This window comes from Tasmannia lanceolata, unplaced genomic scaffold (assembly GCF_043159265.1).
Source record: "Tasmannia lanceolata isolate RefF3 unplaced genomic scaffold, GAP_Taslan_0.1 ptg000016l, whole genome shotgun sequence".
Classification (NCBI taxonomy): Eukaryota; Viridiplantae; Streptophyta; class Magnoliopsida; order Canellales; family Winteraceae; genus Tasmannia; species Tasmannia lanceolata.
The window spans coordinates 18,046,331-18,067,157 of NW_027518693.1; the positions used below are offsets into that span (position 1 = coordinate 18,046,331).

Sequence of the window (20,827 nt, forward strand, 5' to 3'; positions counted from 1 at the left end):
TGTTGGAAAATTGAATCACTTCTCATTCTCAAACCATATCAGATGTAGAATATGACAGCACCATTTTTTCTTAATAACAAATTAATAATATACCATGGAGACTGCCATCCTGCACTGAAAAATACAAAAGCCTCCAAAAGAATGCATCACACTGTGGCCCGCCCGCCCACCCCCTCCTAAATTCCACACCCTATTTCCAATCCTACAACTGAACAATGTTACAAACCCATTAGTTCTCTTCTTCACCCATTCTGTATACGCCCACCTGAAAAGAATATCATCCAAACGATCCGGGCACTGTCGACATTTCCTGCGACCGGAAAATGGGGTGAAGGAGAACAAAACCAAAGAACTATAAATTACAAGTGGCCAGAAACCAGAAACCTGCCTCTCTAAATAAGTCGATGCTGCCGAAGGCCCTTTGCAAAATGAGGCTGCATCAAGCGAACATACAAACCATTCTTTGCCAGTAAGGAATCATGGGTACCCTGCTCAACAATTCTCCCACCATTAAGAACTACAATATTGTCCACATGTCTCATCATTGCGGCTCTATGGGCGATAAGTATGGTGGTTTTGTTCCCCATTATTAGAGTATCAAGTGCTTCGTGCACTACCCGACTTGACTCTGACTCGATTGCAGAACTGGCCTCGTCTATTAACAAGATAGGGGCATTCTTTAACACTACCCGAGCAATGGCTATCCTTTGCTTCTGTCCCGGTGTCAGATCCACACCCCTCATTCCTACATGGGTGTCGTAACCATGAGGCAAACTACAGATGAATTGATGAGCATTTGCTATTCTTGCAGCCTCTTTTATCTCAGCCTCTGTTGCATTGTGCCTCGCATATATTATGTTCTCCTTTATGGTAGTTGAAAAGATGATGGGTTCTTGCTGAACTAGGCCTAGGTGGTTCCTCAACCATCTCAAATTGAATAGCTTTAAGTCCCTGCCATCAAGTAAGACTTGTCCGGCGACTGGGTCATAAAATCTCTGTATCAAAGAGATGATTGTGCTCTTTCCGGAGCCTGAAACTCCCACCACTGCTACAGTTTGTCCACCACTGACTTTAAGAGTGAAATTGCTCAGTACCATCATCTCAGGACGAGTTGGATAACAGAAATCAATATTTTTTAACTCGATACTTCCAAAGATGTTAGGCGGTTTAAGGCCAGAGTTATCATCTGGGTCTATCTTAGGGACACGGTCTATGATCTCAAATACTGAGGTAAGTGATTTCCGACGTTTAAGAATGTATGGTGCAAGACCAAAAGGTTCCACCAGTGCAAAAGTTGCGAAAGAAAACACCATGTACTCTCTGAGAGCTGTTCGGAGACCTAGACGAGAATCTTTTACAGTGATAGCCGTGTACCAAAGGAGGAGAGCGTTACAGGCAAAAAGAAGAAATTGCGAGAAGCCAAAGGCAAAACCAATGGCCATACCGTGTAGGAAGCTCTGCATGAATATTTTCCCCAGTTGAAATCTGTACAGCTCCATTACCTTGTTACCAGCACAGAAAGCCACGACAGTGTAGATGTTTCTAACTGCATCCTCAAGGATCAAAGAGGCCTTCCTGTGCATCTCTTGAATGCCTCTTGAGAACCCAGCAAGCCATAATTTCTGCAGATGCAAATTTAGCAGCTTTCAGGATTCAATGGGAAAGAACACTAAGTCATCAAAGTGACAAATGCACAGAAACAGACAAATACTAGTAGTAGTAGTAGTAGTAGTAGTAGTAGTAATAATAAAAGTGACGTGTGGGAATTGATAATTACACCCCATTTCCATTTCTACCCCTTTCTGCTCTGATGTCTCCCTTTATTTTAAAAGTGCCCCAAAAAAATAAAGGAAGACAAAGACAAAGGGTATAAAGATCAATTTTTGGTTCAGTTCCTCTAATAAGTCCTGTGCATGAGTATACACCAGATATGTGCTTTATAAAGAAAGCATTAAAAGTTTCTAATCAACGGCCCCTTGCATACATCATATGTTGCAATAATGCCTTGATTCTAGAGATATTTGGCATACCTGCATTTCGATTACAGCGTATCTTTTTGAAACAATAAAGAAAGCAGAAAACATAATATGGGCTACATTGTAATTTGTAAGCAAACCTCAACACGAGTAAATAAAACAACTTACCTCTATGAAGTTCCCAAATCTTGCCAAAGGATATGGGCAAATCACCAGTTCCCTAGACTATGACCAGTTGCCCAAGAGATCACATTTGATGAATTGCCCTTGACCACAAGATGAACGTCGCCTAAATTGCTAGAAAAGATTCTAGGATCATTTGGCAAAACCCACACATCGGTGTCATTTGAATCCTTTTCGCCAGAAGGAACAGAAAAGACAATGAGAGTCTCACATGCCAATCCCAAACAAGCTGCCTACAGTCACCAGACCACAATCCCCAACAGAGCTAACATTGAAGTTAATTTTTTACTCCACAACTGAATAGGAGTGCAAATTTCTAAGAAAATCTGGGTGGGAAAACTCCAAAACTAGTGTCTAACTAGGGCCCATCTCATCCTAAAAAGCTTGATATCCCTAATAATTTTGTCAATAATTTGCCTTTGTCCTCAAAAAAATTTCTATTCCTCATTCCATATTCTCATAAAATTGTAAAAGGAGCAATCGACCAAAAAATCACTGTTCCCTAAATGACCAACTCATCCATTGGATAAGTCAAGGAACCACTTAGAGAAACACAACAAATGTAAAACTATTTGAAAACAGCTGCCCTAACCCAGTGAATGGCAAAGATTTGATCCCTCAAGCTTCCTTTTCACAGAAGAAATATCAATTTGCTAAACGAAGCAATTTTTTTTTTCAAAAAGTCCCAAGTATGGATCTTGTCATGGTTTAAATTTCCCCTAAATGACCGACATGTTTCCATTTCCATCCCCATCGAAATGAAATCTACATGATTTCCTTTTACGGCATCATTTTTCAGAAATTTTGACCAAAATTTCTGTAATTCGACCGAAATGGTCAGAACGACAAAAAAATGGAAAGATGTTAATATTTGCATTTCACTTCATTTCATTAATGTAGAGAATAATTTTTGGTCGGCAACATCATTGAACTGCACCGCAAAGTAACCGTATCTTATGCATGGGAAGATGCTAATATTTGCAGTTCACTTCATTTCATTAATGTAGAGAATATTTTTTGGTCAGCAACATCATTGAACTGCACCGCATAGTAACCGTATCTTATGCATGGGATGTCACATCGGTATGGGACCAACAATACCTTGTAACTCTATGCAGTATTGAGTATTGACATAGAGTTGGGTTCCTTAGAAGGGAGATTGGTCATTGTATTTTCGTATACTTCTTTACATCTTCTTTATGGACTTTACTATTCTAGACATGCACAACAACGCATGTCACTAGGTATTCGACGTGATTAAGACATTATGGATTGCTTTGTTGCTCGTGTGATGGTTTGTATGTATGTACTTGTGCTTATTCTAGTATTTCCCAAAGTACATATTCTAGTATTTCCCAAAGTTCCATCTTAAAATTTCATCATTTGAACATGTTTTTAAGATTAAAAAAATTCATCATTTGCATATGTTTCCATACGTTTCCGCGATTTTATAAGATTTTCACCGAAACCGAAATGTTTCTGTTTCCGTGATGACCAAAACTCAAACCGAAATTTAAAACCTTGGATCTTGTGTTTGAACACCTTCGAACCAAAATCTTGAACTCTCAGAGGAACAGTAGCTCACCTCATAAAAATGAGTTGAGAAGTACCATCCTCTGAAGAAGACAAAAGAAGGAGCAGATTGAAGAACCCCCTTTGAATTTTGGGGTCCAAAATAAACTATCCATGTCACAGCTAGATGAGAAAATTTTCTCTAACCCCTAACAAGCTCATAAAAACTCAAAACTCCCCCGTTACTGATCTTACATGAATCACCCAATTTAATCCCTTTACTACAGCAATATGAACACTTAAGCAATAACTGCGTCAAAATTTGCCTTCCTTTTATAAAGGCACCTCTACGGGGTGCACTATCACCTCAAAACACATCTTATACCCAACTGAGAGAACCATGACAATATACTAATAAATCAACGTACTATGCTTATGGAACGGGAATACTTAATCTTCAATGCACCCTATATATATATATATATATATATATATATATATATATATACACACACACACTAGTAAAAAACCCCGTGCAACGCACGGGCCGACAAAGAACTGTACGGACCACATCATAGGTTGATCCAAACCGTCCATGTGATGGAACACAACATCAATAGGTTGTGCCCGTAAAATCATTTCCATAGGCTGATCCTAGCCCTCCGATCTATAGAGGTTTCCATAATGAAAAAAGCATAAAGGAGGGGGGTAGGATTGAAATTATGTGGCTTTAATGGGTGCCTTTGTTAAAAAGCATAAAGGAGGGGGTAGGATTGAAAATATGTGGGTTGAATGGGTGCCTTTGTTAAAAAAAGTCAAAAGAAAGTGATGTGTAATTCTCATAGAATTTTGGGAGAAATTCAAATAATTCTCTCCTTTTCTCTTCTGCTCCAAAATTCAAATAATTCTCTCCTTTTCTCTTCTGCTATATATATATATATATATATGGAGAGTTAAGGGCTATGAACATTGCTTGTTGATTGGACCCTGGAAAAAAAACTCCTAGACCACCTTAACTAAATTCTTGGATTTAATTCCAAAATCATTGATAGAATGCAGCTTAAAAAGGACTTGGGGCATCAAAAGGACTACAATAATCTGACCTAGCACATCAACTGTGGAGAGAAAGAATTCAATAATTAATTCTTGTGCATGCAACCTACCTAGTGGTTAAATCTTGGGGAATGACATTTTGTTCCTGTCCATATTGAACACTACCTCTCTAACATCTTCATCAGCATCTATTTCAAACCAAAACACCTTGGTGAAAGTTTATCGAAGATGAAACCATCGAGATTGGCTCTTTACCATAAGGATTCTTGAAGAAGATGGAAATCAATGAAAAAAAACCTCTCTTTACCTTTAATGAGTCCCATCCTTCATTTGATAGTCAAAGAAATTCCTCCTCACACCACTAGGCATTTTGTAGAAAAAAACGATATTTTTGTCGCCTTCCTTTAGCTACCAAGATATCTCCTCCAATCTAACCACGTCCTCAATGTTCCTTTTTGAGAAATGCCTTCTGTCAAATCTAACCACAATAACCTTTCCCTTCTTCCACTTCTCGATTTCAACTAGAATTATTCTTTATTGTGAAGTAATTGACCTAAAATGGTTGAGAGGAGCTCCCAGGACCCACCACAGTCAAAAGACAAATTGAGAGAAACTGAGAAATTGCTAGAAGACCTTCTCTGCTACTTCAATGCCCCACACTACCATAATAATTGTAGTGGAGCCCCTAGGAGGTTATCACATTCCCTATTCCCAAATCATTAATGATTATTTCATACACCATATCTAATTCTCTTTGATTAAAAGAATATTTATTTGCTATGCCCAACCAGTTATCTCAGTGCCCTCTATTTCCATACAGCTTCAATGCTTCTAATAATCCATACTATCTTCAATATGAACGGCAAGTAGTATAATCTTTATCCCCTCCCTTGATGCCCCCAACCTCCACTTTTCCTCCCACATTCCCATCATAATTAACAGAAAGGAAAAATCTTCTCATCCTCTCTTAACTTGGAATTCTAGACTCTCTAACTGGTCTCCTTTGATTTTGGTGTCCATTTCTCTTTTCTCCATGAGACCCACCATTTCTACCCCAAATACCTCACCAATTAGCAATGAGCGAACTATTTCCTTCATCTTCAACAACTCAGCAACTTGATCCCCACTGCTAGAAGATTTTTTTTTTTTTTTTTGAAATGGTAAATGATTAGATTAAAAAAGGGGAACCGAGAAGGCAGGCCCACTATCTGTACAATAGAAAAGAGAAAAACAAAAATACAAAAATACAAGGGAATTCTCATGGCGGCAAAAAATCAAACCACTCTAACCCTACTCTAGGAACACCAGATCTAGCTAAAGAATCCGCCTCCCCATTAGCCGATCTTTTTACGTGCTTGAATACTATTGAAGAACCTGAGCAAGAATCCCCAAAAACACCAGATCTAGCTAAAGAATCCGCCTCCCCACTGCTAGAAGATACCAAAGTGCTTGTGGTAGATTCCTCTCAGTAACCTGACAAAACATTGCCCATCTCCCTCCCTCCCTCCCCCTCCCTCCCCTTATGAATCAATCTTGATAGGAAGTAGAGCTAAGCATTTTCACAAGGCATAAGAAAGTATCCTCGTTATTTCCAACTCCTTTTATAATATGTTCTAGGGAAATGATATATTTGCCCTTTTTTCTTACTTGGGACAACCCCATCTAGCGTACACTGTAAGCAGAACTAACATTTTTCACAGCCTTTGCCCTGCTGGGAATCCTGATTGAGACTCAAAGAGGGATAAGAAAGCATACTCAAGATCTATAATATGTTCTAGGGAAATGAGATATTTGCCTGTTTTCTTACTTGGGACAACCCCCATTTAGTGTAAAAGTGTAGTTATAAACTTATAAATACACTAGAGAGGCTGTCCCAAGTAAGAAAAAGGGGCGAATATTTCACTTCCCTATGTTCTATTGTGATTACATATACAAACATATAGAGAAACATATAAGTATATTTTGAACAATAATAAGATTTTACTCAGAGTGGAACAAAAAATACAGAAAATGACTGGTTGCCATGGGGATAAAGAAGAAGGAGAAGAAATGAAAAACTAATCTAATCATGCATACTAATAGGAAAAGGTCAACCCACAACTAAGGCCACACTAACATTGAGCCAAGCCAAGGAATCAGCCTCCAAATTATTATAATTGAAGTGGGGATGTTTGGTCCCACATTGGTTTTTGAGAAAAAGTCCAAAAATCTGCTAGATGAAGGACAGATGGGTCAAGATACCAAAAATAAAGATCAAGATTAGAACCATCAAGATCAAGAATAAGAAAGAAAGTTCAAGATCCATAATGGTTGGAAACTGTTTCTTTTTGCCATTGATTCGGTAGCTAGCATGATGATGTCCATTGAGAATTCGGGGATTTGGGCTATCCAAGGTGCAACCCATCATCGTCTTTGGAATAGAACCCAAGTATGTCTTAGTATATGTCATGGTGGCTGAAAATGGCACCCCCTTTTAATTTTTCTTCTAGTGTGGTGGAGGGGCTGCGGATATTTTTCTACCGAAATACAGGCTATATAGGTAAATACAGAGTATATTAGAGGAGAACCTGTGCAATAGCAGAAACTGTAAGAATTGGTACGGTGGCCAAAGCCACAAGTGCCAATCGCCATTCCAGCAGCATCCCAATAAGAAGAGCCACAATAACAGCAGCCGTGTCCTGGATAAATATAGAAAGTCGGTTGCTAAAAGCAGCACGAACAAATGTAGCATCATTTGCCAAGCGCATTGATAAGGTGTCCGCACTATTCTCCTCTTCATCAAACCATCCAACTTCATTCCTCAACATTGCTGAAAAGATATGCAAGCGGATTAGTCACAATTAGTGATATACCACATAATTAAAAATACTTTAAGCCTAAGGAATATACATATATAGATGATGCCATTTACCTGAGAACATCATTCTCCTAACTCGCTCAGTCATTTTCTCCCCCATTATACCAAAATAGAAGTGCTGCAAAAAATTGGCAACCACTGTCACAATACCCATGCAAGCAATGATCAAGCACCACTTGTCCACCTCATGGCGTAAGTGACGACCTTCAGTTGTATAATATGCCACCACTATCAATGAGAGAATGTAAGCAAGAAGGGGATTAAATGAACCAAATATAGCAGCGCCAATGCTCCCAAGAAGAGCATAAAACCATTCAGCCAAGCTGAGCTCTGCAAGCCTCCAAAAGGAAGGAGGTTTCTGATGCTGCGAATCCTTTGAGTCTTGTTGCCTCACAGGCATTTCATCAAATTCTGAGAGAGGGCGACTAAAAGTCTTCGAGTGGGACCGCTCGTTTTTAGGATCAGATGTCAAAAGTGGTGAAATTGGTGACTCAGGGTCTGAAGCATTTGATGTTTGTTGACGTATATGGTGAACATCAATTTTGGGTAATTCAGGTAATCTCAATTCAAAGCTATCCTGCCTTTTAATGGATGGTATTTTTTCTAGCGCACTCAATGACGTCCCGTTTTCCAGCATTTGCTCAGAAGGCGGGCTCTGAGTCTTTGGCGATTCTTGTGACTTGAAATGGGCATCTGGCTGTCGTATGGCATGGCCACCATGTGTCCTCTGAAGAGAGGGTGATTTGGCCATTTTAGGAGAAGATGGCTCTTGGAAGCTGTGACTTTCCGATGAATCCTTTTCAATTTGGAAGGATGAAGAATGTTTATAGTTTCTTATTGGTGTCCTGAAACATGACACATGAAACATTAGCAAGTAAACATCTCATTTGCCTTCGTCTTATAAAATCCAAAGATATAGATCAACAAGGTCATACTAGCAGAGATCCAAAATATACAATAGTTCACAAATACAATAGCATACAATTCTTTATTCACACATGGAACACAACATAAGATCAACTAATGAGGTACGGACACAAAAAAACCAATTCCAAAACTGAAGTACTCGGTCAAAATGACATAGCAATGGTGTTGATTACTTTAAAAAAATACGTGCAAGAGAATCCTTTAAAAGAGGAATTCTATAACAGCACTCCCCTGTTTCATTAATGGCCATCCACTTATTTATTTTGCTAAAGGTTGTTACAATTCCCACTATTCTCTCAATAGCCAATCGGAAAAGTGGCTGCTAAAGTGTCGTGGAGTGGAATTATATATCATTTCTCTAATAGAAATTATTTGGAAAGTTGGAGTGGCAAATACCAAACAAGAAACAGAGAAGTTCTATTAGGGCGGCCCAGTGCACGAGGCTCCCGTGAATGCGGGGTCTAGGGAGGGATAGATGTACGCAGCCTTACCCCTTCTTTGCAGAGAGGCTGTTTCCGTGACTCGAATCGGTGACCACAAAGCAGGTCACAATGGAGCAACCTTACCATTGCAACAACGTTCGCCCTCTAGAGAAGTTCTATTAGATGAAAACAAATCTAGTAATCAGCAATAATGAGAACTTTCAAAAGGAAATAAGTACGAAGTTTCAGAAAAGGAAGCCCCTCACAAACAAATAGGAAGAGTGATGTGAAAAAAATGCGAAAACCACATATGACTTTGCTTATGAATTTGAAGTAACTTAGCAAACCATTAAGTGCAATAAAATAAAATGCATTTGATCATTGTAGCGAAGTTGGGAACCCGGCCAGCCGGGGTAGGCAGTTTATGTCAGGATGATTGTAGCGAAGTTGTGTGGGCTTATTCTAACCCTCTTGGGGTATGTGATGCCTTGGAGGAGGAGGTGAAGGCGGTATATCATGGCATTAAAAGACTAGATAGAGATAGCATGGATTGCATTATTGTGGAGGGTGATTCACTCAATGTGACTCTGTGTGTGTGTGGGGGGGGGGGAGGGGTTGCCTTCTTGGAGATTTTCTTCTGTTTTTGACGAAATAGATGATCTAATCTTGGGCTCCGCTATTGTTTTCAATCATGTGCGGAGATCTGCTAATGGGGAGACGGATTCTTTGGCTAGGGGTGGGGTTAGTCGTATGGAATTGAAGTGGTTTGACTTCCTCCCTCCTTGAGAGTTTTTCTGTAATATTTATTGTTGTATTGCCTCTTGTCCTTTCGGGAGTGGTCATCCTCGACCCGCTCCCTTTTCTAATGAAATCATTCTGCCATTTCAAAAAAAACGCATTTGATCATACATAAAATAATATCTCAGTGCTAAAAGCTTGTGTAAGCATGCAACTTGCCTCTTAGGAAGCTTTGCTGCTTCTTCACATCTGAGGAGCTCTGCATATAATCCATCCAGCGTCAACAACTCATCGTGTGTGCCCATTTCAACAAGTTGGCCCTCCTCCATCACAGCTATATAATCAGCATTCCTTATAAGGCTAAGCCTTCGTGCTATTATTATAGTCGAACAACCCAACATTAGGATATCCAGAGCTTCTTGCACAGCCTTTTCAGCCTCAAAATCAAGGCCACCAGTGACCTCATCAAGAAGAAGAATAGATGGATTCGAAAGTACTGCCCTAGCGACTGAAAGTTTTATCTTCTGCTCTTCAGTTAATGTCAAACCAGCCCTACCCACCTGGAATGTACAAGACCAAATAAAATACCAGACAAGAAAAGAAACCAAGACTTCATCCATAAAGCAAATCAAGCTCAAGTTCCATATTTACCTGTGTCTCATATCCTTTGTCAAGTGAGCTGATAAATGTATGTGCATGAGCTATTTTGGCTGCCTCTTCAATCTGATCAAGGGTTGCACTCGAACGCCCATAAGCAATGTTATCCCTTATACTCAAACTTAGCAGAGCAGGTTCCTGGGTGACCAGTCCTATTTGGCTTCTTAACCATTCTAGTTTCAGGTTTTTAATATTCTCGCCATCCAGAAGAACCTCTCCTGTATGCAAAAATAGACAATCCATTGCATTCAGCAAACCAAGCATGCCATGAAAAAATGTGAAAAGCGTGGACATGCACAAGGTGGAGAAAATAACGCATTTATAGTACCTAGGGTAGGATCATAGAAACGCTCCATGAGAGGGATTATACTGCTTTTTCCTGAGCCATTCCTGCCAACTAGAGCTACAGCTTTTCTAGCAGGTACAGTTAGGAAAAACCCACTTAAGATGGGGATTTCGGGACGAGAGAGATAGCTAAAATACACATTTCGAAACTCAATGTTTCCTTGCACAGAAACTAAGGTATTTCCATCCTGATTAACAGTGGAGGTCGAACGGCTTATCATCTCATACAGTCTATATGCAGCAATTCTCCCTTGCTCGAAGGAGTAGAAGTTTGTTGCCGCTTGATTCAGCCCACTAGAAAGAAAGAATGTTGTAGTTAAGATCAATTACTGCAAATAAAAGTGTAACCTTAAAAGATAAGCATAAAAAGGAAAGAGATGCTCACAGGCCACTTAAAATAACAGCAAAGAGAGCTACTATAATTTCACCACCATTGGCGTTTCCACGAGAAACCAGGAACCTTCCAACCCAAAGTTGCAAGGCACAAGAACATATTGCAAGCCCATATGTAAATCCAAGTCCAAGTCCTTGCACTAGACTTATCAATATACCGTATCTCAGCGTGGCTTGAAGCGAAGTTGCATAAGAATATTTCGCCAGCGTCTCATTTGTGAATGCATACAAGGTCCTAATGTAAGAGACTGCCTATACAAGCAAAAGAAAAAAGAAAAATTATGTTCAGATTCCAAGCAAATGATACGACACTTTAACATAATCACAATGCAACCAGCTCATAGCCTTTGTCAGCCTTACAGTTTTAAGTGGAAATAGATTAGCCTTAACTTATGACAATAAAATGCATGCATTTTTTTTAATGGTTAAAATGCATGCATATTAACAGCACTAAGTATTTAAAAGCCATCTTGCATGAGCAGATTCCAAATCTTGCAAGTTTGCACCTAACTCCAATAAAAGTATTGATGACCAAAGCAACGTGTTGCATTGCACCATTGAGATCCCCAATAATTTGGGGACATATCGGAAGGAATAGATTCAAGACATATTTCATCTCCCTAACTAGGCCAAATGAAGGGACCATTCGAAGAGCCATCGTAAGAATAACCATGTGACAATTGACTGAGGGAAGCGGTTCAGAACATAACAGCCTAACAAACATGTGACAAAGATAGAAGCAGTTCAGAACATAACAGCCTAATTAGATACATCGTGTTGAAATAGATTCCATTTTTTTTAAGGGTGAATCTTCATCATTATAAGCAATACCAAGCACTACATCATGTCCGTTATGATAAAACAGAGAAATAGCAGCACATATCTATTCCAGTAAAGTGGCTACACTAAAATTTGATATGCCATCATATAGTCTTAAAGCAGAACCTTTTTTTTTTTGAATGGCTAGTCTAAAGTAGAACTTATGTAGGCTTATAAATGCAGTCACCTAATTCCAGCAGAGTACTTTGTACAAATATGGTAGAGAATGAATAACTTAAAAGGCAGATTAAAAGGGAACTTCCTCCAAACAGTGATTTGGTTGAACCACTTATTCCTTGGTAAGACTAAGAAAATTTTTTACGAAGAAAGGTAATTCAGAACCCAAGAGTAACTAAAAAAGATTTTGATATGCACCCTTCCCAAACAAATCAGATATCAAACATTGCTGAATATTGGCTAAAACTATGGTGTCTTGAGAATCTAAGGAGTTAGAACTTGCTTGAGACTATATTTACAATTTTTAACGGCGAGGCAACCTATATGTCTGTGTACCTTCGAATAGATGATTTTTTTAATCACATCAGATATCATTAATCAGCAAAAAGGTAGAAGCACAATACCTGATCGAGGTGATCTGGCCAAAAAACATGGAATTACAGCAAAACAACATGATACACAGCTAGTACTAGAACAGAGAAAGCTAAAACATGATTATATCTTTGCTACTCAGGCATATGAACTCTAGTAAACAGATTACCACAAGACACTCCATTTGCTAACCTATCAGCCTCTTGACTGCCTTCTATCCACACATGACAAAAATGCATAAGGTGGCCCTCTAATCTAACACCCCTTCAAATACACCAACATTCGCTTCTCTCCGCACATGGAAAAATGGGTACAGTGGCCCCTCTAATATATCTATAACCTCTTCAAATGCATCACTAGTTTCCATGGGTATCACACCCTAATCCATCTAATTACATTTACAGGGTTACCTTCAAAAATAGGATAAGAAGTCTAACTCTCTGTCTAAGAGCCAAAGCCTCTGCATAGGTGGAATTCCTCTCTCCCACCAAACCAACAAAAGTGAGTTTAACCTCACCATTACCATCTCTTATGATTCCTCCTGCACCTGCTCGCTCGGGATTCCCCAAACATGAACCATCAAAATTCATCTTGATACTCCTCATTGGAGGAGGTTTCCTACTAGATACCGTCTTTATTTTGGGAACAGGGCAAAGCAGAAAGGAATTCCACTTGCTCCTAATTATTTATGCTTGCACACCCTTAAAACAATCTTTCATCGTAGCCCACTATTGATCTACCTATCACCTTCTTCTTCAACGAGGCACATTAATGCTTCATTTGATTCAGTGCATATATGTGTGTGTGTGTGTGTGCGTGCAGAATACATGATTACTTATTCATGACCCCAAATACAATAGACTCCTAACTGGTGTTTAAAAATGTGGATGTGGGTCAAAATGCAGCCAAGAAGAATCCTTGTCGACTCGGCACGGACGCAGCAAAGAACGTGGCTGAATACTCGGTTGACGCAGTCATAACTCGGGAAAGTCTGTAGGGAAAAATGCGGAACATGGTGGCAAAACGTGGAACACGGCCAAGGGAAAAGAGAGTTGACTAGGGGGAGTCGACGATGGTGAGGGAGTTTTAAAACTATGCTACTAACATAGCTATTAATTTCTATTTCTTTGCACATGTACGCAATAAACACAAGAATATATGCTTCTCTTCAAAAAAATACATTAATGAATCTTCAATAAAAGCCATTCAATAAAATGAATCATCAATAAAAACAGTACATGCCATTTCAATAGTATTAAATATTTTACTCAAAGAAAGATAAGTAATACCAATATTCCCAAAACAAAACAGAAGGAAAAAAGCCTCAAGCCCTTCCAATATTTTCCTTTTTAAGTTCTTTAGGTCAAAATGCCTCCCGCTGCTCATTTAAAATATGAAATCCACTGATCATGCATGCATGCATGCATTGCTGTGTGTATAGGTGCATGTTTCAACAAGATTAAATATACAGTATTACCAGTTTGGTCCAGCGGAAACAATTAAATCACATTTCCAATGGTATGTAATGGTATATCAATACAGAAGGCATCAGTTGAAATGCTACATTAATTTATTTTTTTTAAATACATTTTACAACTGTTCTCCACAAATAATCTCAATGTTCTTTTACTCGTCGAGCCCCTTCGTCAGACTGGCCAGGTGAATAAGAGAAGGTTTTGTAGCACATGACTATGTTGACCCCGATTTTTTTTTCTTCTTCTTTTTTTAATGGTACTGTTGACCCCAATATTTGTATCATTAATGCACTCTCCCGTGCTTGTGTGTGCTTCTCAGTTCATAAGTGAACAGAATAAAACCAAAAATTAATGAACACATTTTGGCCTAGAAACATTTCAAGATTTATTTAGCAATGTTTTGTTGCCCTTCCGGGAAGGAAACTCGAAGAAGGAACCTCTCAGATTGAAATGTTGGCTGGCTGAGTCACATTAAATATAAAAAAACCATAAAAATGGATAAAATTCAGGTTGAAACCACATGTTTGTAGTATCTCTGATAAATGTTCATTAAATCAAAGTAAGGCAGGATGTATTGACCTTCCTCAATTTTTTATTTTGTACTTACATTATACACAACAGCCACAAGTGCAGTCACATAATGTTGTAGAATCCATTACTTCAACTGAGTTTTGCAAGGGATCACCGACAGGAAACACAAATCCAAGGTTGTATTGACCTTCCTCTATTTTCTTTATTTTTATTTTTGAATTATAATGTTCTTTTTTATTTTTGTACTTACACTACACACAACAGCCACAAGTGCGGTCACATAATGTTGTAGAAACCATTACATCAACTGAGTTTTGCAAGGGATCACCGACAAGAAACAAAAATCCAAATTATGATAATGGACAGCTGATAATCAAAGTTTTCACCTAAGTTTAGGTTCAGAAATATGGAAAAAACGATAATATAATATACTATACAATTGAAAATGAGTAACCTGCTCTGCAATGCTTGCTGCTTCAGCATATGCATCTTGAATATGTTCAGCAAGCCTGTGCAAAAATATGTTTGAAATTCCTCCGGCAGCAACAATGAAGGGACCGGTGCCTAATGTAAGGAGTGCAATCTGCCAGCAGTTGATCAATCCGATGACAAGACCAGCAAAAAATGTTGCCATGTTATGAATATAGTTTCCAACCTGTTAAATCAAAAGCCTGTAATCAGAATAGAAATGCGTCCAAGAGATAAGAGACATCTTCATGAAGTAAATCAAATTATTAAAAAAATGTAACAACAACAAAAAGCAGAACAAAAGGTCATTCCATCGTAACATACTTTCTCACTAAGAGCAGATTGAATAAGAAGCACGTCGCTCAATACTTGGCTCACGATGTCTCCATTGTTCCCGTATGTGTCAAAAAAACTCATGTCCTGGTTTAGAAGTACTTGAACATACTTTGACCTGATGACTGCAGTCTGCCTCTCTCCAGTAAGAATCCAGCAGGAAACCTCTATTAGACAAATGGAATCAGTGTTAAGAGTTGCAAACACACATCCACTATAACACAAACAGGTCATGAAGTTCTGACAATGGCATGAGTTCGATCTTACCTATCCATCCAGCAGCAAAAACACCTGAGGCTATGTACACAATGTATAGAGCATGCTGCAGAATAAACAAGAACCAAGTTAAATCAAAATGGAATCTGGGTTTTTTTTTTGTTTTTTGTTTTTTTATCAAATTTCATATTTTGCAGTGTCACATTTTTCTTGTAAATTCCAATAGTGTCTTTCTTCCTAAACACCAAATAGAAGTTGACTAGTTGTATCTTGTAAATTCCAAAATGGAAACTGGGTTCTGGAGCCCAATAAACCAAATTAAATTTTGAAGAAAGGGCTCCACATAAACATGAGACTGAGCAACAAGAGAAAATCTCAAGACCAAGTGACCAACATGTAGGAGCCCTAAATATCCATTAGGGGGCAGGGGCAGAATCAATGAGAGAGATTCAATTCCAGGTAACATTATGCTGAATATTATATAGGGTGCTGCTAACTCTCACCATTACGGGTGTGACTTTTATCCCTTGCCTTTTATGAAGCAAATATGAGAAGTATAAGTTCCCTATTAACCATAGTAACATGTCTAATGCTACAGAATGATTCTTATAGAAAAAGTTTTATTTTGGTGAATTTATTGTTTAGGGATGAAGACTCACAACCAAATAATAACAATGTCATTTGAATAACTTTATTAAGGTCCACCATTTCGGAAAAATAAAAACTTTATTAAGGTCCACTAACATGAAGCTTGTCACTAAGATTGCTTGTTTCGAAACTTACCATTACACCAAAATTTTCCTTTGGATGCTAGATGGTCACGGCCATTATGAACTTATGGAGTTGGAAACAGACATGCGTCAACAAACATATAGCAGCACAACTTACCCACCTACTCAATGCATTAACAATTCATATATACATATACAAAAACACAAAGATGGATACTTCTCAGGGTGCGTTTGGATTGCGGAATCATGAATCTGAATAAGTATCACATTCCATTCCAATTCCAATTCCCACTGTAAACAGAATGGTGTTTCCAATTCTAGTGTTTGGGTAAGCACAAAATTCATCAAGGGAATCAATGATGATTCTGATTCTAGGGTTTGGTATGATTCAGACCAATGCCAGAATGGAATCAAATTTTCATATTTCTTCAATCAATAAAAAAGGGCGGCCCAGTGCACGAGGCTCCCGCCATTGCGGGGTCCGGGAGGGCTAGTTGTACGCAGCCTTACCCCTGCTTTGCAGAGAGGCTGTTTCCGTGACTCGAACCCATGACCACCAAGTCACAATGGAGAAACCTTACCGTTGAGCCAAGGCTCGTCTTCAATCAATAAGAAGTATTTTGTTTGCTAAGCATCAATAAGACTTGTCCAAACCAATCAAAACCAATTTAAGAGCCAATGGCCGTGATTATAACCATGAATAGAATATCAAACCCATGCAATTTTTTTGCTAACCATCAATAAGAGTTGTACAAACCAAATTCGGCTTGTTCCTTCATCCATCCATAGAAAAAGATCTTACCAGAAAAATAAAAGAATGTCCCAATATGAAAAAAAAAATCCCTAATTCTCATTAATCTGCAAAACCCCTAATTCTGATTGACCTTTGCATGCAAAAATCCCTAATTCTCCTTGGCCTGCGAAATCCCTAATTCTGGTTGACGGTGACCTCCAAAATTTCTAATTCTCCTTGGCCTGCAAAAATCCCTAATTTGCTTGACCTAGCAGGAACGACAACAACAACAAAAAATCCCTAATTCCATTTCATTTCAGAACGTGGTAAAGTGGGAGGGACAAGAAACCCAAATCCCTAATTTTCCTTGGTAAATTTGGTGCTCCCACAGTACGCCGGAAAATCCTTCTCGCCCGGCCCCCAATCCATGCTTCTCTCGCTTCTTCGGAACTTTCCAATAACAATGGAAAGGTGAGGAAGATAGCTTGCCTTGACCAAGAAGTTGAGACATACCAAGTATACATTAACCTCGAGAGGATAGAGCGCTGAGATCGTTGGTAGAAGTCATCTGCACTACGACTAATCTCAGCTTGTCTCCTTCCATGGAGTAACGCAGGCGATGACAATAGCTCGAAATCGAATGGAAAGGAAACGGGAAATGGTGTGACGCGTTGGGGCAAGAGCCCGAGACTAGATGCCATAGTTCTCATCCTAGAGGAGGGGAGAGGAGAGGAGAGCCGTGTGTCTCAAGAGAGAGACGTCGAAATAGGGTCTGCAAGAGAAGTTGTTTAACACTGATTCCAGAAATCAGAATACCACCTCCTCTGGAGGAAACAGAAGGACCTCTGAATTCACAATTTATTTCCGCCCGAGATTTAATTCCACCCTCGATTTTGTGAACCAAACATTGGAATCGTCTCTCTGGGAATAGAATGCCGATTCTTAATTCCAATTTCAACAATCCAAACGCACCCTCAATGTGTATTATAAATTTTCATTCATATATACATCTGTGTATTGTAAATTAAAAATATGTACAAAAACGACAGTAAGTGTCTTGAAACTCCCTCTTAACCAGAACGGATAAATGACAATTTCCACTGAAGAAAACCACTACTTACCAATGGGAAAAACAGAAGTCGACAAATCATCAAATAAAAGAACAAAAATAGTACTACCATTCAAAAAAGGAAGAATAACATTACCTAGACACAAGATGAGTACATGACGAACACAAGACAATAACTGTTTCTACACATAGCATAGATGAATGTAGCATATATGGGTACAGGCCCTTTTAGAGTACCAAGCATAATCTATACCAACACCAACAATGCTGTTATGAATTTGAAATAAAAGCATGTGAAATCTACAGCACCACCTGCCAATCTCAGAGAATGAGAATATAGCGAAGGAACCATCTACAAACAATGAGAACCTGGAAAGTAACATCTCAGAAAGGGTTCGTTTGAAGGATAGCCCCCGACCATCAACTCCAAAGGAAACATTGAGCCCCTTATCAATGCATTTTAAATGAAAATAAAAGTAATCCAATGGTCAATAGATAAAATCCCAGTCTTTCCCGCCATTTAAAAAAAATCTTTCCCAATTCTACCAACACCTAGTTCCATTGAAGCCAATCAGAAACATAGTTCACAAAATAACACGCACTCTACATAAGTTCTAGAGCGATAAGCTGTGCTCAAGTAGAAAGTAACTCCATCAAACAACCTCATCCAAAACTCATCTATTTGTAAAGGCAAATCAATCATCTCAACAACTCCAGATAAATCTTAATCTAGGGTTTCCAGTAAGCAATTCAATTGAAAAAAAACAATCATCACTAAAACGACTTAACGAAAAGCCTGTACTGTAGATGTCAAACACCACAGCAACATATCAGCAGACGAATCGTAATCTAGGGTTTCTAGTAAGCAATTCAATTGACATAAAAAAAAAGGAAAGAAAAATCAGCAAATACGTACATAAGATCACAAAAATGAAAAATCTAGGGTTTCTGCTGCACCACACCTTGTCAAACTAGGGTTTTTAGTAAGCAATTCAATTGGCAAAAAAAGACCACAAAAATGAAAATTCTAGGGTTTCTACTGCACCACACCTTGTTAAACTAGGGTTTATAGTAACCAATTCAATTGGAAAAAAAAAAAAAAAAAACCACAAAAATGAAAATTCTAGGGTTTCTACTGCACCACACCTTGTTAAACTAGGGTTTATAGTAACCAATTCAATTGGAAAAAAAAAAAAAACCACAAAAATGAAAATTCTAGGGTTTCTATTGCACCACACCTTGTTAAACTAGGGTTTATAGTGACCAATTCAATTGGGAAAAAAAAGACCACAAAAATGAAAATTCTAGGGTTTCTACTGCACCACACCTTGTTAAACTAGGGTTTATAGTAACCAATTCAATTGGAAAAAAAAAGACCACAAAAATGAAAATTCTAGGGTTTCTACTGCACCATACCTTGTTAAACTAGGGTTTCTAGTAAGCAATTCAATTGAAAAAAGAAAAAAATATATAAAATCAAAGAAAATCTGCCAACTACGCTCATAAGGCCACAAAAATGAAAAATCTAGGGTTTCTACTACACCATACCTTGTTAAACTCACGATAAAGCTCATCTCCTGACGGCTCATCCCTACTAAGCAAGTTCAAAACCTTCCCAAAGAAATGCAAATACACAACAAGCGCAGTCCCATGAGCCGCAGCCGCGATCGATCCAACGGCCATAAGGAACCAATCAAAGCTGTCAGCACAGGCGAACAGCCTCGAGAACGGAACAGTGGCCGGAGGCATCTCGATCTCTTCCCCCTCATCAATCTCTCCTTCATCATCTACCGGTACCGGATCTGCACTCGAATCTAAGTACGGCGATGGAGATTCCGGCGGTTCTGAAACTTCCGATACCGGCGTTAATGGCTGTATATGTGGTGGTGAGAAAAGCCCTCTCGATATCATCATCTTCTTCTAATCCTTAAACTAAAACCCTAAAGTCCTAAACCCTAATTCATCAAAAACCCTAACTTTTTATAAAGAGAGGGAGATAGATTTGGGGGAATTTTGGAGAGGAAAATGAGAAAAGAGAAGGTGATTTTTCTTCTCTTCTACTCTTTATCATCAGAGAATTAAATAAACAAGAGGAATCAAGAGAGGCTATGAGACGATGACTAGGTCAAAGAAGGAGAGCTGTGTTTTCTTTTGCTTTCTCTCTCTCTCTCTCTCCGTCTCTCGCTCGCTGCAAAGTGGGTTTTTCCGGCCGCGAGTCTCCCTGGATTTCTTTTTTTCCTTTTTAGCTTTTCTGTTGGGTGTCAATATCAATGAAGCTTCTACCTTTAGAAATTATCGGGTACTCCGCATGCATCATTAACTTTTGCTCCTTTCTGCAGTCGACTAAAGCCGTTTCTTAGCCGGATTGCTAGTAACCTACGCGTAAGTGATTTTTTTGTTTTTTTGTTTTCGGAGACTGGTGAACACGTGGCAGACGGGTGTGATCTGGACCGTTGATATGTGGACACCTTGAGTCCCACAAACAGATATCCCCTTTAGTCTACGACAGTCCTAAAAGTTTCAGACATGAAATGGTAATTTGATTTTGTTGGGCGTACAAAAAAGGGACAATCAGCAAGCAACGGGTGTGGAATTATCAATTCCATGCTTACTTTATCGTTGGAAGGAATTGATATTTCCACACCCCTTGCTATTAGAGCGGGGTTGGAGGAAAGAATTTGATATTTCCACACCCCTTACTATTAGAGCTATCAGATCTCCACTTGGCATCAAACTAGGACCCACTAACTTTCCTTGTGATTTGCCCATCAAAACAACAGTCCCAATCATCAGACTTAGACCCACTAACTTCACTGTGATGGCCCATCAGATCAACGGTC

The 20,827-nt window shown here is 38.8% G+C and overlaps 1 protein-coding gene across 1 annotated transcript; it reads right to left on the reverse strand.

Moving 5' to 3' along the window:
- On the reverse strand, nt 1-20,276 carry LOC143847852 (ABC transporter B family member 20-like). Its single transcript, XM_077356642.1, has 11 exons — nt 19,536-20,276; nt 15,506-15,560; nt 15,230-15,405; nt 14,892-15,092; nt 11,056-11,315; nt 10,654-10,964; nt 10,320-10,543; nt 9,888-10,228; nt 7,636-8,426; nt 7,292-7,533; nt 1-1,622 (listed from the first exon to the last, which is right to left on the reverse strand). The coding sequence occupies exons 1-11, from the start codon at nt 19,899-19,901 to the stop codon at nt 393-395; spliced, it is 4,197 nt and encodes a 1,398-aa protein (XP_077212757.1). The 5' UTR covers nt 19,902-20,276; the 3' UTR covers nt 1-392.
- Between the last annotated feature and the right edge of the window lie 551 nt (nt 20,277-20,827).